This window comes from Pseudoliparis swirei, chromosome 12, assembly GCF_029220125.1.
Source record: "Pseudoliparis swirei isolate HS2019 ecotype Mariana Trench chromosome 12, NWPU_hadal_v1, whole genome shotgun sequence".
NCBI lineage: Eukaryota > Metazoa > Chordata > Actinopteri > Perciformes > Liparidae > Pseudoliparis > Pseudoliparis swirei.
The window spans coordinates 8,122,411-8,140,140 of record NC_079399.1 but is presented as its reverse complement, the minus strand read 5'-3'; the positions used below and the strand labels follow the sequence as shown (position 1 = coordinate 8,140,140).

At 40.9% G+C, this 17,730-nt stretch overlaps 1 protein-coding gene across 8 annotated transcripts in view; it reads left to right on the top strand.

Moving 5' to 3' along the window:
- Positions 1-17,730, top strand: part of ptk2bb (protein tyrosine kinase 2 beta, b) — a 46,677-nt gene that overhangs the window by 21,579 nt on the left and 7,368 nt on the right. For 2 of the 8 annotated variants that reach the window (XM_056427414.1, XM_056427408.1), the window contains exons 1-18: positions 6,281-6,360; positions 11,349-11,578; positions 11,949-12,127; positions 12,228-12,315; positions 12,768-12,847; positions 13,105-13,167; positions 13,406-13,460; positions 13,576-13,716; positions 13,836-13,910; positions 14,434-14,535; positions 14,693-14,810; positions 14,969-15,008; positions 15,229-15,260; positions 15,380-15,424; positions 15,517-15,614; positions 16,803-16,884; positions 16,971-17,071; positions 17,230-17,345. In XM_056427414.1, the coding sequence (XP_056283389.1) occupies positions 11,381-11,578; positions 11,949-12,127; positions 12,228-12,315; positions 12,768-12,847; positions 13,105-13,167; positions 13,406-13,460; positions 13,576-13,716; positions 13,836-13,910; positions 14,434-14,535; positions 14,693-14,810; positions 14,969-15,008; positions 15,229-15,260; positions 15,380-15,424; positions 15,517-15,614; positions 16,803-16,884; positions 16,971-17,071; positions 17,230-17,345 (1,613 nt within the window). In that variant the 5' untranslated portion in view covers positions 6,281-6,360; positions 11,349-11,380. Of the gene's footprint in view, positions 1-1,177; positions 1,234-6,280; positions 6,361-9,305; positions 9,410-11,348; positions 11,579-11,948; positions 12,128-12,227; positions 12,316-12,767; positions 12,848-13,104; positions 13,168-13,405; positions 13,461-13,575; positions 13,717-13,835; positions 13,911-14,433; positions 14,536-14,692; positions 14,811-14,968; positions 15,009-15,228; positions 15,261-15,379; positions 15,425-15,516; positions 15,615-16,802; positions 16,885-16,970; positions 17,072-17,229; positions 17,346-17,730 lie in introns of those variants that run through there. The other 6 variants (XM_056427412.1, XM_056427411.1, XM_056427409.1 and 3 more) reach the window with 5 other exon arrangements.

Here is a 17,730-nt window from a genome sequence, read left to right as displayed (position 1 = left end):
TAAACTGACGGAAACGTGATTCAGTTGTCTTATTTGCACATATTACTTCGAATCTAAAGTATATGATCGATGTTAAGGATGTATGACGTAACCTAATGTTAAGCAGTCACTTCCTCCAAATTATGAAAGACACATGTTGTCTTTGTTGTTGTTTGTTTCTGTGTTTCTTTCCAGGACAGGAGCCAACACACATTGAAATGTTAATAACACCATGTAAATGTGCAAGGGTTATCTTAACAGCTTGTAAACAATGACTTCATCCATAAAAGCGCCAGACCATTCATGAGTACATGTGTGTAAATGTTGTTATTGTTTTCAAAATATTACATGTAGAGCAGGTCCTTCTCTACACAGGAATAATATCCCAAAAGTGTATTACTAAATGTGGATTGACAATCTGATAGTATTTAGCCATACCAATAGTTTTTGTTTTGCGATATCAGTCTTTTGAGACCACGATACAAATTGAGGTGAGTGAAATTTAGTATTTGGTGCTTTGAGTACTTTTTAATTTGGGTGTTTTGTCCACACAAGCTGCCTTTATTACATTACAGAGTCACATTGGATAAACATATTTCAGTGACAGGATCTTAAATACAAATGCCCTAGGGTGCCCTGAAGTTGTGTTTTATTAAACGTATATCTCTTTGAAATAGCTTGTTTACCAATTGAACATAATATGAGGCGATGCAAAACTGGCAGTAAAATGGTCAGCATTGAAATGTGAATTGGGCTGCTATGGAGGAAAAAAACTGGGGGAAACACTAATGATGAGCTGTTGCTCCCATCTGGCCGAGGACCTTTGTTGCCAGTCATCCCCCATTTCTCTCTTCCCTCATCTCCTGTAAATTCTCTACTGCTGGCTAATCAAATAAAGGCTAAATATACCCCCAAATTAAACTTGTCTTCCTCTACGGTACGTTAAAATGTCTTAATGACACCAGTGCCTTGTAATAACGTCTCATAAACCTCCCTAACAATTCACAAACTCTCCCTCCCCCATCAGGCTGAAGACCGCTCCTGTCCTCTTAGTAGTGCCAGGATTGACCTCTGTCATGTTATTACACCGCCCGGTGCCATCGACAACTGGCGCTCATAAAATCCACCAAAGCGTGCCAGCCATGCCATCGCTGCCCTTTGTCGACGTCTTAACACTCCAGGAATATTCTCACTCCGTAGGACATCCCACGAATGCCTCGTTTGGATCCAGTCGAAAGAGAACGGGAGTGACAGGTAAATAAATGAAAGATTAATTGGAGGATATTTCTGCGTGCCCGTTCTGTTCCAGGCCCGGGGCCACGCATCGCTGTCCACACTGAGAGAAACCACTGACCTTGAGGTGTCACCGGAAAGTAAAATAAAGATTTGAAAAGGGCGGTGGCTTTATGTAAGCAGAAAGCTTTGAGTTACCACACCAAAAATAACTTCATATTCAGGCATTTATAACAGGTGGGTGACCTGGAATTCAAACCTCATTTGAGTGCGAGCCAAAAGTCCTTTGGGTCAATAAAAATCAACGCCCTGCTCAGTGTGCTCACGTCACTTCTGCGTCATATCTTGCTAAAAGTAGTGCTTGGTTTCTAAAATTAAAGCTGCTGTTGTCATATCAACAGTGGATCAAATCATATGGCTCGATATATATATTTTTAGCTACTTTTGGCGAATTTGTCTGTCCCCATCACATACATTGTATTTTTTTTATTTTATTCGCACAAAAGGATAAAACATTTGAGTTGAAACAACGTAGAAACTAATCAAATATATAATAAACCAATTGATAAATATCTGCACCACAAAAGTGTAATGAGTTAATCTACTTTTTCACTTTTGTTTTGATCAGTCTAACCTTTTGCAGATAAAATATCGTAAAACAGGATCTCGTTGTTATTACAAGTTCCTTCTGTCGTCGCTCTATTTTTGTCTCATTAGACTTTGACCTATGTGGTATATTGTGATTTTTCATGCATCATTTTGTGTTTTGTAGATGCTCATAGTCAGTTTCTTTAGAGTGACTTATGTAAAGTTACTCTTGAATCTGTGTTTGTTGTTCTAAATTCCCCTTTATGGGTTCAATACAGTAGATTTTCATTACTATGATAAGACTTTATGTTTGACTGTAAATCAGATTCACAGTCAGTATTTTTCCGTCATATTCCATCATTCGAAGTTACAAGTAAGTTTTTCGCCTGTTCATCAGTAGAAACAGCTACAGAGGTCAAAAGAGTACCATTTAACACCACATGTCCACAGCATTCTACATCTTGTGTGAAAATGTAAATATAGCTTTGTGATGTGATCAACCCTGTCTAACCTGTGTTTACCAGTCTAACCTGTCTTTAATGACCTGCGTTTTTTTATGCTTTTACTAGCATTTAACCACCACTGTGCCCTTTATTCTTTCCTCCAGGAGGCTTGATTGTATATCATTTCAAACAACAGTTCTCTTTTCACACTACCTCTTTAAAGATACGCACAGAGTTCTTCTTGTGTTTTCGGGCATTGTTTGCTGAACTGTAATGTGGCCCCCTGCTGCTTCTCACCTCTATTGTAATGCAGGCCAGGTTTATAATCCACTCCTGGCCCGGGCCACTTCACACCTTGATGAACACTGCGGACTCCCGCTGAGTCTGGAAGGGACTCAATGACCACCTCTTTACAGGACATGCTCACATAAACACCAAAGACCTACACACCTGCTACCTAAACCAAATAACTCCCCCGTTTCTCCTCCCGCGTCCTGGTGTCCCACCTCTTTGTCTTGCAGGTGCCCGCTGCACGAGTCAAAAGGTGAGCAAATAGAGAAATGGGGACAAGTCATGGCTAACCATTACTCAGAGAAGTGATGTCAACAAAGCGTTGACCTCAGAGGTCTCCGCTCGAAGAATGTGGACTTAATGACCATCAGGGGAAAGATACATATTCTAGACATCATTAAACAGACAGAAGGTGGGGCAAAGATATCTGTAATGAGTTAGTAGGAGGTGGGGAGAGTGGACCTATAAGATCAAAGCATTCCACATCAACCGTTGGCACAGCGAGCTTTCAGGGTGGGGACTTTGGTAAGCAGGGTGGGATGCTTGGACAGGAGTCATCAGAGCTGTAATAACACTATCCCTCATGAAAGGGCAGCCGCTAAAAATAAGTCAAAATGGCTCAACCTCAATAAGTCTTCAAGGTAGATTAAAGTCATTCATTACGGTTTTTAAACATGACAAACCATATTTTAGGCAACATCATATCACTTGTGTTATACATCCTCTTGTGGAGCGAGGATGAACGGCAACCAGCTAAAACATAAAAATGCTGTTTAACTACTTAAATGAATGATGATGAATTTACTTTTAACTTTTTTTTGTGGGTTTTATTAATAGCTTAGTTTAGTTTATTTCGATCAGCAATAATATACAAAAATCAAAATTTCAACAAAAGAAGAAAGTGGCTAACCGAAAGGGTCAAGGCTGAAGCTATCAAGCTTATAAGTGCCCTAACCTATGATTTCACGGAAAAACTTATTTCAGAGAACCATATACATATACCTATATATATATATATATATATATATATATATACATAAACATATATACATATACACATGCACACACACATACATATACACACACACATACATCAATACACACACACATACACATACACCACACACACACATAAATACACACACATACATATTTACATAAAACAATAAACAAAACAAAACAAAAAACTTGTCCCCATTAACTGTTACTTATGATGCTTCATCAATGCTAATACTCTTACCCCATCAGTTCATGATACTAATACTTCCTCCACCGCTGCTCTTGTGGCTAGACGATGACACCCATATGCGTGTTCAGTTCAAGTTTTTGTTTACTCGGCAATCCAGCCGTAACAACATTTAAGTTTCTCTCAGGACTTGGCTAAAAAATCAACAGAACATCAGACTGCTTAGTCTGATATTGCTTGAATGTTTGTCATCCTATCATCACTTTATACACCCACGACGATGACAGGATGACTAGAATAACAAGGCGCATCGTATTGTGAGCTGCTTTGCTGCCATATCATATCTGATACTTCTCCCTCAACACCTCGGACTCCCCGGAGAAGAGACATTCTGCATACCTCGAGTTTATGTTTCTAAATACTGTCACGGCTCATTGCAGGGGAGGTGGCACCCGGCGAGGGCACAAGTAGAGGTTGAAGGAGGTGTGATGCTGAGGATTTAGGAGTTTCGGGGCAAGAGGGCTCTCAGAACGTCTGCGTTAATGATCACACAGAGCCCAGTGAACAGGGAAACCATTGTGGCTGCTAAAGCTGACCAGTGCACAGCCCGGGCCGGCTACTGTCTGAATGCATACAGATCCGGGCTTGACGGGCACCTGTTGTGGATTCTTGCCCTTGACACTGCTCTGGTCTGCTGGGTGGTGGGTGTTTGGTCTCGTTCTGACCCAGACTTGAACTCCCTCACAGCTGTCACAGCTATTCCAAACTCCTCTGGCACAGAAAACGAGACTGGACGCTTAAAGGAGGGAAAGGAATGACTGAGCGACTTGAATATGACACTACACTATGCTAGGGTGCATGTTTATTTATTTATATATTAGATTTCATTGAGAGAAGTAACTTGTTGGTAGAAACAGTCAGTCAAAAGTAACAAAGTACATTTATTCTTACTGTTAATTTTCTTCAGTGTTTCCATTTGATGCTACTTTCGGGATTTTGACGGCTGTATCTGACAGCTGTAGTTAGTGGTAACGCTGCAAAGTTACTTTGACTCACAAACCCAATCACATGATCAGTTAAAGCCCCATTAAACACGATTGCAGGTGTTTCTATGGCCCTTCAGAGGCTCTCATCATGCAACGGCTGAGCCGGCGGCTCACAGGCTAACAGTGGAAGTGCTGAAAGAGCTAAGAGTGACGACTCGAGTGGAAGCCGGAGAGCGGGTGCTACGCTTGCGTGAAGACAAAGGTTCTTGAGATACCAGACGGGGGAAATGGATGAGAGTAGCAGTGCACAGCGGCGGCCGTGAACTAGCCAGTGAGCCACGATCACGTGCAACGACATGCACTAAACGCAACCGTGTGTCAACAAAGCAGAGAGAAGCTTGGATAATAACACACACAGAAGGAGAGTGACTTCAATCTGTGCTCAGGTGGACACTAATCCTCTATAGCTTTACTGTGAAAATAGGTTTGATTATATGTTAACACTCTAAATTTGAAGTTACACGACCCAAAAGTATATAAAATGGTTGAATTACCTCCATCTCAACAAACCACAACATGCAATTGTTGTTTACACCTTGCATTCACATGCAATCTAACAATATGGTCTGTGAAAATAGATACAAGTACATTATTAAGATACAAATGCAAGACTTCAACTTGTAATTTATTGCTTTTACACTATTAAATAAATACTTTATTTAGGTGAAGGATTTGAAAACTTTGAATGTCTTCATACACTCAGAGATTCAATCGTAGACTACATCACAGCTGGTGGTTCTGTTACAATGAGGCTAAAAATGTAAACAAATGGGAGCCTTCAAAGTACAGACTCCCCTGATTTGTATTCATACAAGAATATTTCCAGAACAAAAACAAAACTTTACTGTATTTAACACCACGTTTAGTATCTATCAGTATCTAAGTCAGAATTGCCATAAAATCATCATATAAGTTCATCATAGATCATTTTTATTCATTTAATATGTATTTGCTTACATGTCTACATTGTATACCTCAAGTCTTACTCTGTATTTCTTCCTGTAAACTCTTATTCAATATAAAGTAGCCAGGCTTTTAGAGTCGGTGTAAAAGTCCATTTTTGGATTAGCTGGTCGCGCCATCTGCTGGTCGGGCGGTGTAATTACATCACTATAACGACAACAACAGTTAAGTGAAGACACCTGAATATAGCGACACCATTATCAAAGGTAAGCTATAAATTAAAGAGAAAAATACCACAATTAAAATAACAATGCCCACAAAGTGTCGTAATCATGCAACGTGGGTTTAAATTAGTATGTAATGTAATCATTGTTTTTATCAAAATCGCTTTTTCGACCTAACAACTTTACGAGTAAAAACGACTCGCAAAGGATACGACATAAGTCCAAAACTCCCACGAGACTCAGCAAAACAATCCTTTATTTATTTATTTTACTTTGGAAAACTTTTGCGGCGGAGGTATACGAGGCAGTCCGCCGCCATATTCCCCGTTTATGAGGTGCATGAAATAAGGAAGTGGCAGACTGCAGAGGTGAGGGAGTGGCCACCTGCTCAGTGTGAGACTGTCAGGCCGAGAGGAATAACACTTTCTGTCCAGCTTTTATTCTCAGAGGAATTAACCCAGAACCAGGTAAGACCCGACACGAGTAGATAACCTACGTGAGTTTATTACAACTTCTGCTGTGGAATAGTTTTACAACTGTCACTTGTGTTCGGCCCACATTCATAGAGGTTAACGGAATACACGATATAGAGCTGCATGTCACCCAGTACACGGTGTAACCGTCAGGTTGGTTATGTAATTGGCTATAAACATGGTTAAAAATAAAAAATAAAACAATTCCTCTTCGGTGGGACCGTGCAACAAGTTAAACTTAGCTTTTGAAGCTTGTATAACTAAAAGGTATATACAGGTAATTATATTGATTATCATGTCTTAATGTAAAGAACTAGCTGCCATTTTCTTCCAGAAAGAGAGAGAGAGAGAGAGAGAGAGAGAGAGAGATAGAGAGAGAGACCTTCATGCTCGTTATCACAGCAAGTCTGTGCAGGTGAAGAAAGAGGCACATTCCACAGCCCGGGGTGATGACGATGCAGTGTGCAGACCCTCACACAGCACTGAGGGGAGGCCTGTCTGCAGAGGACCTGCCTGTGTTGACAAGCACCTACACTGGAGGAAAGAATAAAGGGCATAGTGGTGGTTAAATGAGAGTAAAAGCATAAAAAAACGCAGGTCATCACACCTATATCTTAGAAACATCCATTATTTCTTTCTTTCTTTTACCTTGTTGTTAAATTACTGTTGAGAAATGAAAATAGTCAGATGAAAAAACAAAAACATCAACAGTTGGATAGGTGGCAGGGGGGTGTAACGGTGATATCTGATAATTTGTTGCACAGTTTTCTTACAATGCCCACAAACACTATCGGATGACACTTCTACATGGAATGGATATTAATTCAGTCAGGTGTGCAAGTCATGACAGATTCTGACAGAAGCCGCGTGTCTTATATTGCAGCTCTGAGCACTTCACTTATAAGACACAGTCAAAGGTTCAACCTGTGTCGGAACACAGCCCTACTATTACTGGATTTATTTATATTTGAAAGAAATCCAATAATGGTATATTTGGGTTCTCTTCAGACCCCTTTTGATTTTGTTAAAGAAAAACAAGATACATACTGAGTGGGACATTTAACAGCTGGACTGGTGGACTAATTTAATGTAATATTCGGCGTAGAATATTATGCAACATCACCCGTTGATGTGAAAACAGATTGGATGTCTGGGAAGTGATATCCCCAAAAAACTCACCTGTAAGTAAAGGTGCTACCAAAGACAACGAAACGGACATTGTAACGTTAACTCAAACCGTATTTCATTATTTTCTTGTTTAATCGTTTAATCGTAAAGCAGTTTGGAAAATACTGAGAAATGTCGCCAAAGTTTTGTTTTGAATGGTCAAAAGTTTGATATGATATGATATGATATATTTCTTTATTCGTCCCACAGTCAAAAGTTCAACACCTGGAGGAGATATTCAGTTTATATCTGATCATTAAACAGAAAAATGTCAAATCCTCACTACCGAGCTGTGCAATGTTTGGCATTTTTGGCAACAAAAATGTAAATAATGGTGTGACTATAAAAATAGCTGGAGAATATTTTTTATTGTGATCCACTATTAATAAACTCGCCGCTGCAGCCAGTCACACGACTAAGATGGGCTAATGTTTGGCTGCTGAAACCTAAGTTTCTTCACTCCACCTTAGTTGCCCTGGGCAGTTGTTACCATAACAACCCAAGTGACAACATGACAGTGTGTGTGTGTGTGAGAGTAAACAACACCTTGTGATTTTAGTTCGGGCCTTTTGTTGTTGACAAGACTTTCCTTGTCGACTATTGTCCAAAATAAATGACAGCATGTCTTCCATGGCCTGCAACACAGTTTCCAATACTGCGTGAGATCAGTGATGTGGTGTTTCACAATATGAAATCAAATGACAGCATCATTTCAACTAGTTGTAACACTGGTGTTAAAACAATAACTGAGTTTTGGCGCGATAACGAGAGCATGCCGATGTCTTACTTGACCAAACAAAGAAACCCTTTATTAAAATCTTCAGCAAAATAAGCCAAATGTCTTGAATGTAGAACTTGTGATAAAACAGAATTTTATTATTATTATAATGACAATTAACATCCATTCGTATCTGATTAAAAAATATATTTATTAGCCGAGTGTGAACAATGACACATTCACACGGAGGCTGACTCTTACTTAGACATATATCTATGTTTGCCAGATTTAACCTTGTTCTTTTACATTTCACTCCGTGACGTATGTCTTTGTGTCTAGAGTGGAACATTTACAACGATTTAATCGATTTGAAATAAAAATATAATTCATGAGGATGAGATAAGAAATAGGCTTTAATGGAAATTCATCTTCCAATCCAACATTTCACAGAGCAGTTTCCATCACCCATTGTTCTTGGTTTTAGAGTTTTAAATGTGAAGAATTAAAACGAGACAAAAATCAAGTCGCACTCCCTTGTTACCTGAAGTTAACCTGACGTTAAGTGTAGGTCACCCGGGTCAACGTGACTCAGACTTCGGGTACAACGCTTCACCATTCATCACTCGGACGAGACTTATTCTTTTCAAGATTCCTAATATTTTTTTAGACAGCTGTCAAATGTTTTCACACACTATATTCTACATTTCTGTCAGAGCGTTTATCCCAATCTGCGATATTTATCTGTCACTCGGCTGACTCACTGTTTCTTCCACGTGAGCCAAGGAATGTATGAGTACATCCACAGCGTACTCCAATCCAGGGATGTTTTCTTTCCCCCAAGAAGTAATCTCAAACTTCACCCTCTTCAATCCCCTCTTGTCAGGCCTCCCACACCGAGGTGATGGTGCAACGCTGCACACTCATCTTCTCTCTCTCTCTTTCCCTTTCTCACTAAACGCACGCACACACACACAAACACACATAAACAAACCCACACGACCCTGCTGGGGAATTCATGGCCTCAGTCTAACAAAACACAACCTCGTCCAACGGCGAGGAACTAACGCAGCGCCGCTCCCTCGCGGCACACGCTGACGGCGTGGAGCTCGTATGAGAAAAAACCCGCTGTGACATCTTTCTGACGGACACCATCGCCAGGTGGGTAACTGACAGGGTCGACTGCTCTCGCTCCGTTTGCCGAGTCGACGCGCCATCGGGGGTTTGATTGACGGGGCAGAACGTCACTGTGAGGAGCGGAGAGATGAATGTTGGGGCGCACGAGGCGAGAGCAGCTCCGATTTCTCTATCGGCCGGTCGCTGCCCTTCTGTTTGCTCAAGTTCAAATAAAGTGTGTGCAGGCTTTCAGCTTTTTCACCCAGCGGAAAAGAAAAAAAGACTGCTGGTTCGACCATTTCCAAGTGTGTCGTTGTGCCTGTGTCTGTGTGCTCTGGTTTTTATGATGTATACTAGGCGTCCGTCATCATGTTTGTTTCAGGCCAAAAGGCCAGAGAAGGATCTCTGGCTGGATTTTGTTGTTGTTGAGGTATTCACGTTTTAAAGAAATAAAACATTTTGGGAAATACTTTTCTAATTTTAGAGTTGAATAATAAGATTGCTTTCACTCTCAATTCCGCGTAAACGTGTAGCCGGAGCTAGCAGCCTGTTAGCATAGCTTAGCATGAAGACTAGAAACGAGGGGGAAAAGCTAGCCTGGCTCTGTCCAAAGGTAACACAATAAATTCAAGAGCACCCCGAACAGCTAACAAGCTAACAAGGTTGTAAAGCAGGAAGTCGGCCTAGAAATCCCTCCGCAGTACGTATTAAACAAACAAGATCCAGCTTATTAAAGTGTGAGCTTCAGAGGGTCTAGTACGCAGATAAGTAATGCTGCAGGAATGAGTCTTAACACATGGAAATGAGTCAGCATTTTTTGCTCTTCCAGTTCCGGTTTCTCAAATTCAATGTTGTTGTTGTTGTTTTATATGGATTTTTGGTTAGATGCACGAAATAGGCTTAAGATCCATCACGTAATCATGGTGGAAACCAGTCCGCCTTTAGCTTAGTGGTGGTAACGTGAAGTCATGCTACCAGGGTGTCCGCTCCATTCTAGCTGTTACGACTGGCCGTTGAATTTATGCTTCAAAAAATCCCAAAGGTGGTGTTTATCTGTGAAGATTATGCTGAACAAAACACCACAGCGTCATAATGATTTCCATAGTGCTTTTCTCTGCAGTAATACAAAACCCCCGTTGGGTTTTTGCAGTGTGAACCGGTGTGATGCTAACCTCCGGGTTGACCTGCCAACAAATACATGATCCCTGCCGTCGCCCCCGGGCAGAGCTGGCGGCTTCCACTGCCTCCCGTCTCTATGTCCTCCCTCAATATTGAACAGACCGATATGACAATGTTGTTAAATCCTTCATCTCAACGTTAATAAAGCGAGTACTTCTAAAAATGTTAGATTTGTCCTTCAAGAAAGACAGATGAGCTACTTCCCCTCCAACATTTCGATGTTTTTTCTTCCACCTCAGATTGTCAAATCAACACAGGTTGCATAACAGCCCGCAGCTAAGAGGTTACTCCACGAGTCGGTCAGGATGTTTGGTTTCGGACAGATTTACAGGTGTGTCCGTCCCTGTCGACATGTAGACACGTGGTCTTTCAATACAGTGTATTTAAATGACATTGAAGTTAAATTTGGAGAGTTATCTCTGTGGGTGAAGGTGGTACACGTCTCCACACTGTCACAATTCTACTTTATGAATCACTCCAGCCCACAGTGGCAACCACGATCAGGAAGGAATGTAATCGGCCGATCTTAAACAATGTGAGTCATGGACACCACATGGCACACGATCACAGCAAGAATGTGAGCTGTGGCATGACTGGAGCACTAGGATGAAGCAAGTCACCGAACAGTGTGTACACTTTTGTGGAAGAGTTTGCTTTACCTGGACCAAATGCTTGAAAAGCAGCAACTTATTGTATGAAACCGGCTTCCCTCTTCCTCGTTTCTAATCCGTCTACTTCAGGGTTGAAGATTGCAACCGGTTAAAGTCGATGTTTTACTTCTCCTTTTTCTTTTGTCTGTCTTAAGGATGATGACATGATGCCGACCCACTCGTGAGAATGTATGAGGTGATGTCCGGTGACACCCTGTCCTGGAAGGTGCCCAGTCCAAGACCAAGCAGCCAAGATCACTCCGCTGAGTCGTCCTTCACTGGCGACGGGGGGCCTGTCAAGATCCTCAAAGTGTGCTTCTGCACCAACAACAACGTGGGCAAGAACTTCAAGCTGGTTAAATGTGACAGCTCCTGGCAAATTAGGGTGAGAGGATGCCAAAACAACACGGGGAAGGGAAGGAACGTGTCGGAAGACTGTGATGAAGATGGGGATCGTGTTTACGGAGATACAAATCGAAGATTGAAGGAGGTGTTTTGTATTCATGACAGACGCCTGTTTTATTTGGCCCTTTGACATGCGAGGAAGTAAATTTTTTAAAACTAATGTGCATATAATTGTATCCTCTTTCAGCGTACAGCAACAGGCAAACATCTTAGGATTTTTCACTTTTCTAATGATTTGTTTCTTGCATGAAAAGATGAAAGTATCAACCACAAAGTGCAATACAAAAAAGAGATGACTCGAAATTCCGAATATAACTAATCAAAATCAAATCCTCGTTCCGCCTCCTCAGGCCATTATCCGGTCGATTCTGATCTGCGGTCGCTTGGGGCCGAACATCGAGCACGCGGCGTGCTACAGCCTCCTGCTGAAGCACCTGAAGTCGGAAGAGATTCACTGGCTGCACCCGGACCTGACGGTCGGGGAGGTGGAGCAGCGCTACGAGAGCCATCACGTGGAGGCCGAGTGGAGGTGCGGAGCGATGGCGAGGACGTCCCGTCGGTCCGACAGTGTCGTTGATTCCGAAGCGCGGCGTTTCATGAACTTGCATGGTGTTTTTTTTCTTTTTCAGGTATGACCTTCGTATCAGATACGTTCCCGTCAATTTCTTGGAGAAATTCAAAGATGACCGATCTACGTTAGTGTTTTTTTACCAACAGGTAAACAAGCGACAGTGTGTTCTTGTTTTTAAACTTTGCGTCAATACGAGGTGACGTTTCCACACAGCGGTCAATGTGTCCAGCATTGTGATGATAGTAAAACAGGGGTCAACAGCCCCGTGGGACAAGAACCGTGCACGGCCACTACATCTTTGCTGCTGGCCCTCTGGAAACCATTACATTTTACAGAAAAGCTAATTTCATAAATTCTCAAAATATAATATCTCTTATTACCTTTAACCCTTTAAAAATGCAGTCTTTGCTGCATTTCCCCTCATCACTCTTTCTCATGCTTCTCATAAAACTAAAGAAGCTAAGCAGTCTGTCTCTGCCACCTTTCAGCATTAAGTAGTCTATGAAATGGATGCTGTTGACTAGGATTGTCATTATAAATATTGTCAATATAAGGAAGGATGTGAGGAAAAAAAATAGCATTTTTGATTTTGTGACAGGTGCGTAGTGATTACATGCAGCATTATGCCTCTAAGGTCAGCGATGGGATGGCGCTGCAGCTCGGTTGTTTGGAGATCAGGTGACTGCGGTTCTCTCATTCTTTTGCTCTCAAATGCTATAATTTAATTTGTTTTATTAAATGTGGTGATAACACATTCTTGATGTGGTTGGTTGGAGTTGTATTGACAAGTTTTCCAGCTGTTATACAGCACGAGTTCCATGTAAGTGGTTTGGGTCAATATAATGAATTAGGTCATAAAGTATCTTGTAGTTTAGGATGAAAAATATTTTGCTGTGTATAATTAGTTTTTTTCAAATGTTTTTTTCTTGTTTCAGGAGGTTCTACAAAGACATGAATGCAAAAGGTCTCGAGAAGAAGTCTAACTTTGAGCTGCTAGAGTAAGTTTTTATTTCCATTAGTCTTATAAGTGTAATTTTGGCGACATGACTTCACTTATTACTCTGATTGATCGCGAGCCTTGAATTTATGACCCCCTTTTAAAGCCCCGCTGGACAATGTTGCACACATGTTCAGCAGCTTGACGACCATTTTTATTCATTTAAGAAAATTATGTTTTAATTTAATTTGATTTTTTTTTGTATTGCTCTTTTTCTGAATTTCCCTTTTCCCATGAAGAAAAGAGGTGGGCCTGGACCTCTTCTTTCCCCAAGAGCTGATTAACAGCATGAAGGTAAACTATCCCAACCATTAAAACAACAAATGGTTCTTTAGTATTTACGACTGGGCGCTCGGTCAGATATTCGGACAACATTTTAAATTTAATATGTTCTCTGTTTTTGATCCAGTCAAAGCATCTCCGGAAGTTGATCCAGCACACGTTTCAACAGTACGCCACGCTCAGGGAGGACGACTGCATGGTCAAGTTTTTCGAGACCCTCAAAGACATCAGCAACTACGATGAAGAGGTTTTCCCATGTGAACTAGTGGTGAGCAGCCCCCCGAAGCCTCTGGTAGTCATGGTGATGACCATCAGGAGCTCCAGACCGTAATCTGCTCTTGTTCACATAAACATGACAGGCATTTAACCACGCCCACTTGTCCACAGCAAGGTTGGAGTCTAGCGGTGGAGCTGGTCATCGGTGGGAGGGGCATCCGCCAACGCACACAGAAGAATTCAGCGGTAGAGGCTTTGACCTTTCATCATATATTGCATTGTGTTGCGTTATATATGAAATTATTTTTTGGGGGGTTTTCCCATCCGTCCGTCCGGTCCATTCTCCTAATTGCATTATCTCAGGAGCGGCTTGATATCATTGTTTTTCTCCTGCACTCCGATCAAAGGTTGCAAAACTTTCACACAAGAGTTTTTCGAGTCATAACTTAAGAATTCATGCGCTAATTAGGAAACCGGGGGAAACAGCAAGCTTTTGTCCAAAGGAAACAAAATCCACTTTAGCAGCACCTCTAAAGCTCATTAATTAAAATTGAGTTCCTGAAATCTACTCCGGCTGCTTACTCTCTGCTCTGAAAGTTGTATAAATTAATTAGTACTCGTAGTATTAATTTATTCCTGCTGGATTTTTCAAGTCTCGACGTATTTTTCACAGAAACGTGTCTCTTGCCCTCAGCGGATGCCACGCTGTTCTACTGTATCTAACACAGCTAGAATTCAACTTATTGCATTCCTCTCTTTTGGGCCTCAGCCTGTTTTTCTAGCCGACTTCAAACAGATCAAGAAAATCCAATGCTTATCTCAGAGCGATGGGAAGGCTCTCTTAGACCTCAACATCGAGGGGGCCAGACAAGTGAGTACCACAACCCTATCTACCTGTTACGTAGTATTACTTTGTACAGTGCTAAGATACCGAATATCTAGAATATGTGAAAACATTTCCGATAGAAAGCTTCTGCACAGGAAATTTGACCCACGCTTCCATTGTCCGCTTGTCTTGTTCCCGACAGCGGCTATCGTTCAACGTGGCCACGGTGCCGATGGCCGAGAACATGATGGACCTTATTGACGGCTACTGCCGCTTGGAAAATGACACGGATGAAACCGTTATCTACCAACCAAACAAAGGTGTGTACGACTCGGCCGCTTCCCCCGTTGCAACATCACCGCGGTCGAAGCGATGTGTTTTTTTCAAAGCTATGGAGCATTGTTGGATGCCTTGTTGAAGAACTTTTATTGTATTTTATGAACTTAATTGGAATTATAATAACTAATTTCTATCCTAGATGCCAATACACGGAGTGCCCTCCCTGAGATTCCGACAGAGTGAGTGGATGTTGGCCTGTTTCAAATGAATGATTCGTGTCCTCAGTGTAGCCGCTGAGTTCGAGCTGTTTGTAATTATTTTTGGTTGTAACAAGAAATGGAAAAGTTAGAGTTATTGATGCGGACGGCTGTTTTATTGAACCATCCTGTCGGCTCTCTGGAGCCATAAGTTGAAATGTTTTTGAGCAATGCTTTCTCTCCTGTCTTTTCTCCGGAGCAGAAGAGACACCAGCTCGATCAGACACAGTATGGGTGAGCTGACAGCGTTCATCATCTCACGTGACCTCTAAGTTTAATGTAATACATAAACCTCCTTTATATCATGAAGAAAACAACTAGATGCTTATTGATCTTTCTTTTGGGGTGTTTAGGGTCGGATATCTATTGTGAGATTCTCGACGAAAGGCTGACACCAGGTCCGTTCGGGGATTGTCCTCATGTCTTTTGCAGATTGATTTGTGTGTGAACCGATTTTTGAACTTCAATAAATTAAAATCTCTTCCTGTAGCTGTCAAGTACGGGATCGAACGAAGTCACATTGTTCTCGGCCAAATCCTTGGTGCAGGTTTTTTTGGGGAAGTCTACGATGGAGTTTACAAAAAAGATGTAAGTGTATCTCCCTAGTAACAGCAACAAATTATTATTTTTTTAAATCCCATAAAACTATCTAAACCAACATCAGACATAAATGATGGGTAGCTTGTTGGTGAAATCTAAATTAATAAAATATTTGTGCTACCAGGATTCACAATTGCTGCATTGTATATATATATATACAGGACTGTCTCAGAAAATTAGAATATTGTGATAAAGTTCTTTATTTTCTGTAATGCAATTTAAAAAAACAAAAATGTCATGCATTCTGGATTCATTACAAATCAACTGAAATATTGCAAGCCTTTTATTCTTTTAATATTGCTGATTATGGCTTACAGCTTAAGAAAACTCTAAAATCCTATCTCATAAAATTTTAATATTTCCTCAGACCAAGTAAAAAAAAAGATTTATAACAGCTGAGTGTTTGTCAAGGCTCAGGAAACCCTTGCAGGTGTTTGAGTTAATTAGACAATTCAAGTGATTTGTTTAATACCCTACTAGTATACTTTTTCATGATATTCTAATATTTAGAGATAGGATATTTGAGTTTTCTTAAGCTGTAAGCCATAATCAGCAATAAATCAGAATAAAAGGCTTGCAATATTTCAGTTGATTTGTAATGAATCCAGAATGCATGACATTTTTGTTTTTTTAATTGCATTACAGAAAATAAAGAACTTCATCACAATATTCTAATTTTCTGAGACAGTCCTGTATATATATATATATATATATATGCAGTGGGTAAGGAAAGTATTCAGACCCCTTTTAAAATGTTCACTCTTTGTTTCATTGCAGCCATTTGCTAAAATCAAAAAAGTTCATTTTATTTCTCATTAATGTCCACTCAGCACCCCATCTTGACAGAACAACCCAAATGTAGACATTTTTGCAAATTTATTAAAAAAGTGAAACTGAAATATAATAATCTTATTAACTGCATGTTGACTGGCATTACATTCGAAGTCGGGCTGCAACTAACAATTATTTACATTATTGATTAAAATCATGAGATTAAGATCAGTCAAAAACCTCAAAAAAATACCAGTTAACTGTCGCATTAAAACAAAGAAAATCAGCAAATCCATATTTAATGTGTCTTTATTTGGTCATGCATGTGCGGATGCAGTCGAGGCAATGTGAGAATACACCAAAGTTTAATTTGCCTCCACCAATGTTTTTTGATTGACTCAACAGAATGGCGAGAGGATTAACGTGGCAGTGAAGACCTGCAAAGACTGTTCACCCGACGTGATGGAGAAGTTCATGAGCGAAGCAGGTAATTAGACCAACGTGGAGATTATAAGGGAGGAAATGTGCAAACAATAACTGACAACTACTATGTGAACGTTGTGTGTTTGCCAGTGATTATGAAGAACCTCAATAATCAGCACATCGTCAAACTGATTGGAATCATAGAGGACGATCCCGTGTGGATAGTCATGGAGCTTTATCAGTACGGAGAGGTCAGTGCCAAATGTCATGATTTCAACTTGGATGCAGCCGCTCTGTATAACGGAAATATTGTACAGTTCTGCCACGAGTCGGAGTGTCGCATCTAGATTTCTGTGTCTCACCGGGACAGAAAGTGAATTCCTGACTTTCCTAATTGTTGACGTTGCAGCTCGGGAACTACCTATCAGAGAACCAGAGTACCTTGACGAATATAACGCTGGTGCTCTTCAGCCTGCAGATCTGCAAAGCTCTGGTCTACCTGTCGGGGGTCAACGTGGTGCACAGGTGAGCGGAGGAGACGCTGACATTGCCTTGTGTTTGTGCCGCATTCATCAACGGGAACTTTGCCAACACAAAACATGCTGTGTTCAACTTTTAAAGAATTATTTCTGGCTGAAAAACAATCTCGTAATAATCCCGATCACAATTTGTCAATTGAACCCATATTGTAAGAAATGCACGTAAACCCGGGTCGCCTGGAACTTTCTGCAGAAAACCAAGTCCTCATGTTAAAAGTGGAGCAAACCTTTTTATCGGGGATGATGATGATGATGATGATGACAAAGTTGTCACTTTAAGTCACGGTGACCAGCTAATGCCCACTGCATCTGTATGAAGGGGTCGTGTCCGTGCTGAAACATCATTTCCTCAGGCAGGAGTGTATCATAAA